The sequence below is a fragment of the Beta vulgaris genome, chromosome 7, assembly GCF_026745355.1.
Source record: "Beta vulgaris subsp. vulgaris cultivar EL10 chromosome 7, EL10.2, whole genome shotgun sequence".
NCBI lineage: Eukaryota > Viridiplantae > Streptophyta > Magnoliopsida > Caryophyllales > Amaranthaceae > Beta > Beta vulgaris.
Window position 1 is genome coordinate 46,162,201 of NC_079208.1, and position 7,649 is coordinate 46,169,849.

The 7,649-nt window shown below is 35.2% G+C and overlaps 1 protein-coding gene across 2 annotated transcripts; it reads right to left on the reverse strand.

Annotated features, from left to right (window-relative positions):
- Positions 1–475: 475 nt before the first annotated feature.
- LOC104884531 (serine/threonine-protein kinase AFC2) lies at positions 476–4,292 on the reverse strand. 2 transcript variants are annotated; one of them, XM_010669206.4, is made up of 12 exons: positions 4,051–4,292; positions 3,262–3,457; positions 2,921–2,947; positions 2,679–2,832; positions 2,517–2,565; positions 2,308–2,422; positions 2,014–2,105; positions 1,694–1,850; positions 1,524–1,588; positions 1,335–1,432; positions 1,135–1,237; positions 476–1,030 (listed from the first exon to the last, which is right to left on the reverse strand). In XM_010669206.4, exons 1-12 carry the CDS (start codon positions 4,150–4,152, stop codon positions 881–883), a joined length of 1,308 nt encoding a protein of 435 aa, XP_010667508.1. In that variant the 5' UTR covers positions 4,153–4,292; the 3' UTR covers positions 476–880. The 2 variants fall into 2 exon arrangements, with proteins under 2 accessions (XP_010667508.1, XP_048504672.1); XM_048648715.2 differs by lacking the exon at positions 3,262–3,457 and having other exon boundaries at positions 4,051–4,209.
- Positions 4,293–7,649: the final 3,357 nt, after the last annotated feature.

Sequence of the window (7,649 nt, forward strand, 5' to 3'; positions counted from 1 at the left end):
CGATTTTAAGAAATTTTAAGGTAATATTCAACAATCTCTTTTTTCTAACACATAATACAACATCAGGATGGAATAGCAACAGCAGGGATTGGATGGACGGCAACGAGGCAGGAGAGTCTGCTATTCGAAGGCAACGACAAAGTACAGGCAGCATCAGCACTTCAAGCAGAAGACAAGCACTGCTACGAAGATTGCGCAATACAAAAGCAGACTGGCTCAGTGTACTGCGAAGATTGTGAGCTGATGCAGGCAGTAAAAAAGGAGACACAATTCTAGATATAGCAACCATAGTCGTTGATAAATAACTAAATTACTTGATTGGTAGTGTGAGTATCGTAATATAAGAAAAGAAAGAGCTAAAGTTCAACATGCCCATGACTTAGGCTATTAAAGCGAAAAATGGGGTGTTGATTTAGCTGTTGCCTTGTGAGTACTTATTGTCAAAAAATAGAAAATAGTGCATTAAAGACCAGTGTTGAAAAATGAAACGAAGGTAATATTTGCCTGAGCAGCTAACGCGTGGCCAAAAGGTTAAACAAGGATAACACGCAACAAACCAGGATAGAAATATTTTCACATACCAACCTCCAGAATTTATAGGAGTATAACATAAATCAATACAAGGTTAATCTCTACACAGATCTGTTAGCCAAAAAGAATAATATTCTATATACACCTCAACGAACTGCTGCTGTGCTGCAGCCTCAATTCTGCTTATAAAGAGTTGATCAGCCCAAGCAGAACTTGCAATCTCATTCAGTTTATCCCACAACAGGCTGAAGTTGCCAACATTTCTATCTTCCATGAGAAGACAAGTCCTCTTTTCAAGCTTGGATGAACCAACAGGTTTTCACAAGCTACACCCAGCTTCGCTGCATATTCACCTCCTGAGATGATGATCTTCAGTAAAGAATGGATGTCGGAGAGCTTCACGAGCTGTGAGTCGCTCCAATGGATCATATCTAAGTAGACCTTGCAAAAGATGTATGAAATCCCCGCCAGAGTGATCTACATGCTGCATTACGAGGTTCTGAAACAAGTACACCATTCAATAATATATCCAACACACAGTTCTACGGAACAAGGGTTGACAACAGGGGTGAACAACATAAATTCTACGACTGAGGTCAATACCTGCAGGCGGAGCAGCTTTGTAACAGCTCTAATACTTTCCCGAGAAGTTGCACCTTCAGGCCAGTCTAATCTACCTCTTCGAACATACTTTTCTGCATGTCGACTGCACACGGTGATACAATGTAAAAAGTAAGATTCAACCAAAAAAAAGAACAAGATCAGTTTTACAAATAATTCTTGTCCACTGAAAGAATACTAACTCTAATCTCTTCAGCATATGCTGTGGCAATGGACCAAGCACCCTCTCCATCATTGCAAGGTGTTCCAAGTTTTCATGGGTTTGAAACAAGGCTTCTCCCTGCACGGAGTAAAAAAGGAATCAAAGGTCAAGATATTGATAATCATATAAAAGAAGGCACCAGTAACTAAGATCCAGAAGGCACACTCACTGAGCAGAGTTCCACCAGAATACAACCCACACTCCAAACATCACATGGGTAACTCCATCCAAGGCCTACAAAAGGGTGTTCAAGAAAGCATGAGCCAAAAGGTAATACATAGAGAAAACAGGGGAAGCAGGGGAGAAACACCACAGATTCAGGTTCAGCAAGTACAATACCCAAAATAACTTCGGGCGCACGATAATGACGTGTAGAGACTACATAATTCTGGTCTGCTCGTTCATACGTAGTACTACCAAAATCAATAACTTTTATAGCACTTGACTTGGGCACTTTCTTGTAATAAGAGCTATCTCTAGGTGATCTAGAAGACCCCTGCACTCAAAGTTGAAGAATATTTATATTTAGTAACAGGTAGAGCACTACCAAAGAAGGAAAATTATTAATGCCAAACAGCACTTAAGATGCAAAAAAACACAACAGAAGCCCAAAATCAACAGAAGCACCAATGCAGCACAGAAAATAGTTGAATTCAGACCTTGTAATCAGGAATCTTAACAAAGTCTGGTGTGACTAATAGCACATTCTCAGGCTTCAAATCAGTGTGTATAAGATGAAGGTCATGCATAACTGCAACATTTTTCAAAAAAACTCATTGTCATGAATTAAGTTATAATATCATCAGACAGGACACTACACCTTCATATGATATTATTCCGCGATAACAGAGTATATAATCTGGGGAAGGGGTAATAAATACAGGTCTACTACACAAAATGCCAGGAGATAAGAGTGAAATCAATAACTAAGGGAAGATATTTTTTGTACACACATGCTACACATTCCAACAGTTGCCTTCCGATCTCACGGACAAGATCAATGGGAAATGAACGGTAATTGTTTTTGCGAAGGAAATCGTATAAGCTTGGTCCAAGCTTCTCAAAAACCTGTTAAGACCATTTGACAATTCACCCATGATTCTTAACCCCAAAACTTATGTCTAATTGGGGGAAATCCATTCTAAAACAACTATATACTTACAATACAGATATGGTTACGATAGTCAAACCAGTTCCTTATTTGCACACAACTGCAAGGAACAAACCAATTTAACCATTGCATTCAAAACTCAAGAAACCTCCATGCAATGCCACACAGGCAGCAAGCACAGAGATGCAAGTGCAACAAGGACAAATGACTCACCGGCTGCCCCCTTTATCATGTTTACCAAGTTGTTGCAACACATCAATTTCAATCATTGCTGCCTCCCGATACTTTTTGATTCCACGTACAATTTTTATGGCAACCATTTCTTTCCGCTCACGATCCCAGCACTCCAATACCCGACCAAAGGTACCTGAAGCAAACATGAGATGCGCGAGTTAATGATATCACTTGACGGCGTAGAAAATCTGTAACCATAGAGCATTTCAATGTTGTTATACCTTCACCCATTTTGCTGTGGATCTTATCTGCAAATAGAGAATTGAAGGAAAAGAGAATCATAATCAGCACAAAAAGAATCCAAATCAAATAAACCATAATATCTTCTAGTCGTCAAGAGGAAACCAATATAATACTCCCCATATCAGCAAATTAAATCACCAACCAAATATCACCAAGGTTGCATCCATTTCAGCAAACAAGCACCAAAATGAACACAACCCTCTACTTAAATAAATGGGTAACAAAAAAAAAAAACTTTCCAAGGTTAAAAACTAATGTCATTAACCAATTGGAGACAAGTTAAAAAAAAACAGTTCAATGATGGAAAGAGTGTAATTACAGCGAGATGTTAAATTATCTCCCAGCTCAAACATGTAATGTCCATCTTTGTCGTCTTCCCTCCACGGGGGAGTACCGTTTCGTGCCACTCCCTTCATAAACAGGGAACTAGAAGTAGCATGTTCTGTAGGTGCAGCTGAAGGAGCAAAGCTTGTAATATTCCCAATCTCTTGTCCACAAAATAAACCTATCTGAGCCTACACACAGCCATCCATCCATGTTTCGCTCATGTTAACACAAAAGATAATACCTTTTTCCCTTTCTTTTGTTTCACAACTTCCTTAAAACAATTGATGGTAATTTACCCATAATTTCATATATAATTGCATGATACATTCAATTAACATATTAAACCAACGAAATCCATAGCTTCATCAAAGAGTCGAGTTATTTTATAATTGGCCGTCATTAAATCATCAAAATTAAAAGAGATCCGCATCAAACTTGCATAAAAACACATAGAAAATCCACAAAATCAAATTTCCAAGAATTCGAAAAAGTTTATATTCAAGAATTTAAATAATAATCAAACACACAAAACATGAGATCTGAAACAAAAACTAGATAAATTAAATCGTTCTACAAAAGAACCAAAGATAAGACTATATATAACACGTGAAATCACGTGAAATCACATGAAATCGTATGAAATAATTGATTTTGTAACGAATACATGATCTACAAAAATTCAGATCTAGCAAAAAGAGACCTAAAAAAACAAAAATCAAAGACAGATCTAGCAAAAAGAGACCGTAAAAAACAAAAATCAAAGATAAAAAAGATCGGATACCTTAGTATTCTGAGGAGCAACATCCCAGCCTAAACGCGGTCGTTTTCTGGGTCGGCGATCCAGGTGAGTCATAGGAAACTCGGTGACTCGTTCAGTCTCCATTGCAAAAGCTTCAAATTTGATGAGAGAGAAATACAGATCTGAGAGAGGAGAGAGAAAATTTCGATTGATGAGAGTAAATTGGGAGATTAGGGGAAAGATAAGGAGAGAGAAAACCCTAAACCTAACACAGAAAGAAAAAGGGGGAATCCGATGAGAATTGGTGAGGCGGTTGAGAGATGATATTATCTGGCCGTACACGTGTATGCTATATGTTAACCATGATTACTTTTGAAGGAGTGTTTAACTTATGTGCTTGTCACGTTGGGTAGTTGGCTTTATGTTAACTATGGTTAGAAGTATATTAACTCTAGTTGGGTGGCATATTCCTCGAGTTATCCTAAATTCCCTAACCAGAGTTACGTTTCGTCTTTCCTTTACCATTGACATTTTGTGTGCGTTATCCTAATTCCTAGCGTAGGTAATAGTGTCTAGGGATGGCAATCCAGTCCGAATGCGACCCTAGTCCGCTCCAATCCGAAGGAAAAAATTCGAGTTGACTCCGACAAAAGAGTAACCCAACTCCATTTAAAAAGTCCGACTCCGAGTCGGAGGAGGGTCGGAGTTGAATCTCAAAAATAATCCGACTCCGACTTTTAGTCAATCAATCCTTTTTTTATATTTATGTTAATGTATTATTATGTATAAACTGACTTCGACTTTCATCCAATTATATTATATATGATTTTCCTATTGAAGAAATAATTGTTAAAAATAATAGTAATATTTATATTATTTGTACTATAAAAGATTTTCATATGATTATTAGAATAAATTGTAATCTTTAAATTATTGTATTATAGAAGACTATTCTATTATAAAAAAAAATGGGCAAAATATAAGTCGGATCAGATTCGGAGTCGGATGTTCGGATTTTAAGCCGGATCAGGGTCGGAGTCGGATGCCCGAATGTTAAGTCGGAGTCGGATTTTCGAAGTCGGAGTCGGACTCAGATTTAAAATCCAACTTCCTGTAGGGTTGGAGTCGGATTATGCATAATCCGGTCAAAGTCCAACCCGTTGCCATCCCTAGTAGTGTCAAAACAAGTTGTTAAACAAGTTTTGGGTATATATACGACGAACTAGGTCAGACTCGGGTAGGTTCGGATTTTGACAGTCAGTGACACAAGTCGTGATTGGTCAAGGTTATTGTTCATCTGGATCGATCACATTTGAATCATGGGATTGTCGGGTGCCGGACAGGTATGAGCGTTTCATTTACAAGCATATCCATTCCCGGATATAATTGTTCGTGGACATTTTTTTGCGGGGTTTATGCATGTCGTATTTGGGTTTCATGTACGCTTGGATAGAGCCAAGTATACTCGGGTTGAATCACTAATGACGACCTTAGTTCGATTATTGTGCAACATCGAGTTTGTTCGCTATTGAATGTCAGTTTAACTTCGATTAACTCATGGTTGTGTCATTTTGATTTTGTTATGGACTTTGTAAATCATATTATTAAAAAGCATTAAGATCACATATGTATACATATGTGTGATGCGATAAATATATGGATGATACGAACAACTAATAAGTTAAAAACACTATATTGCTTACTGTGATGTTTAGTGTATTCTCTTAGGACATGTTCTCTTCGGCAAAAACAGTTGAACTGAACTGAAATTAACAGTGATATGTGAGAGTAAAAGTATTGTCCGGAGCTGAACTGAAAATAAGTTGGGGAGAACAGGCACTTGGTCAACTCGTTTTTTGACTAATCAGCTGCGTAATATATAAATGAGTAGAACGACTCTTCATATGTTATATATATACGAACGAAAATAACAAGTAAAAGATCAATATCGAGGTTTGTATAAATGACTATTATTATAAGCATTATTATTTTATTTTTTGGTCCTACTACGAGAAGTTTTCTACTGTTTCGGCGAGTGGACTAATCTCATGCGGGAGTTTGCATGGGTACCTCAAAGGGAATTATCCCTTACAACTATGATTTTTTTCCATACCCAAGGCTCGAACCGAGACCTTAGTTAAGGAGCGAGAGGCCCTTAGCCACTCACGCCAGCCCAATTGGTTATTATAAGCATTATTATTTATATATAGGTTTGTAGATATCTATGATGATAATGATAATGATAACAATAATGATATATATATAATAATAATAATAATAATAATAATAAATAAACAAAAATCGTTAATTATAATTATAATAAATATTGATAACAATAATAATAGTAAAAACGTTAACAACAAGAAGAAGAAGAAGAAGAACAACAACAACAACAACAACAACAACAACAACAACAACAACAACAACGCTAACATAAACAATAATAATACAAATAGCAAATGTATTAATAGTAATAACAATAATAATACAAATACTAACATTAATAGTAACAACGTAATGCTAATAATAACAAACATAACACGGTATATATGTATTATGTTGTGACTGCATATGATAAATTATAACAAACGATTTTATCAATACGTTTAAACATTTTAGTACTACATTGGTATCAAAATAATTGTAAAACTACTCTAATACTCTATTGGTTATAATGTAGTATAACGACTCTTAATATGTTATAATATTATGAAAATGACAATCATGTGTTTATGATTACCATTTATATGAGGACTAAGTGATTATAATGAGGGTTTATATGTTGTACAATAATAATAAAAATAACAATAATTTATATAAACGAGTAAAGTTACTAAACTAAGACTTAGATTATTGGCTAATGGCTTATTGTGTTTATGTGTTACTCCAACGGAGTATATAATTAAACAATATACATTAAATTCACTAATGATCAATCATCAAACGATTAAGTCAATAAACTTTTGTAGACATTCGGTTACAAGTTTATCTTACTAAAATCCCAATTTTATTTGATTTTTCTCAAATCCTAACTTGTAATAAATCAAAATCAAGAAGTGAATTTTTAACAAGGTTAATCTACCATAAGCCCATAAGTTAATAAGTACTTACTACATAATAACTTGTTAACAACTACTACTATATAGTAACTTATCACTTAGTCAGTTACTCACTTAGACATATTAACTCAGTAATTCACTAACTTATTAGTTGTTAATTAAAACTAATCGACTAACTGTTATTGTGTTAATAATCGGTTACCTGTTATTGTGTTACGTCTTACATGTTAGCATTAAATTAATCCCTAGTCACCGCATGTAACATGTTCACATATTTCTAATTTACAAATTTAAAATAATAATTTCTTAAAGATCAATAATACTAATTTAAGTTCGAAAGTTATAATTTCTATTAATTTATTATAATACTACTCATTTTTAAAGTTATTTAACTAATATATTAGAATTAGAATTTTTTTTACCCTACTTGACCAGCACGTGTCGCAGGTCACCCAGCCTAGCTAAACAGGTCAATGCTTGAGAGTATGGGAAAATAAGGGAATCCCTACTCCTAGAGTTTGTCTTGTAAGAGACCGCCTATTTTTAAATTAAAATTAGGCAATGATAAGCCCAATATTAAAA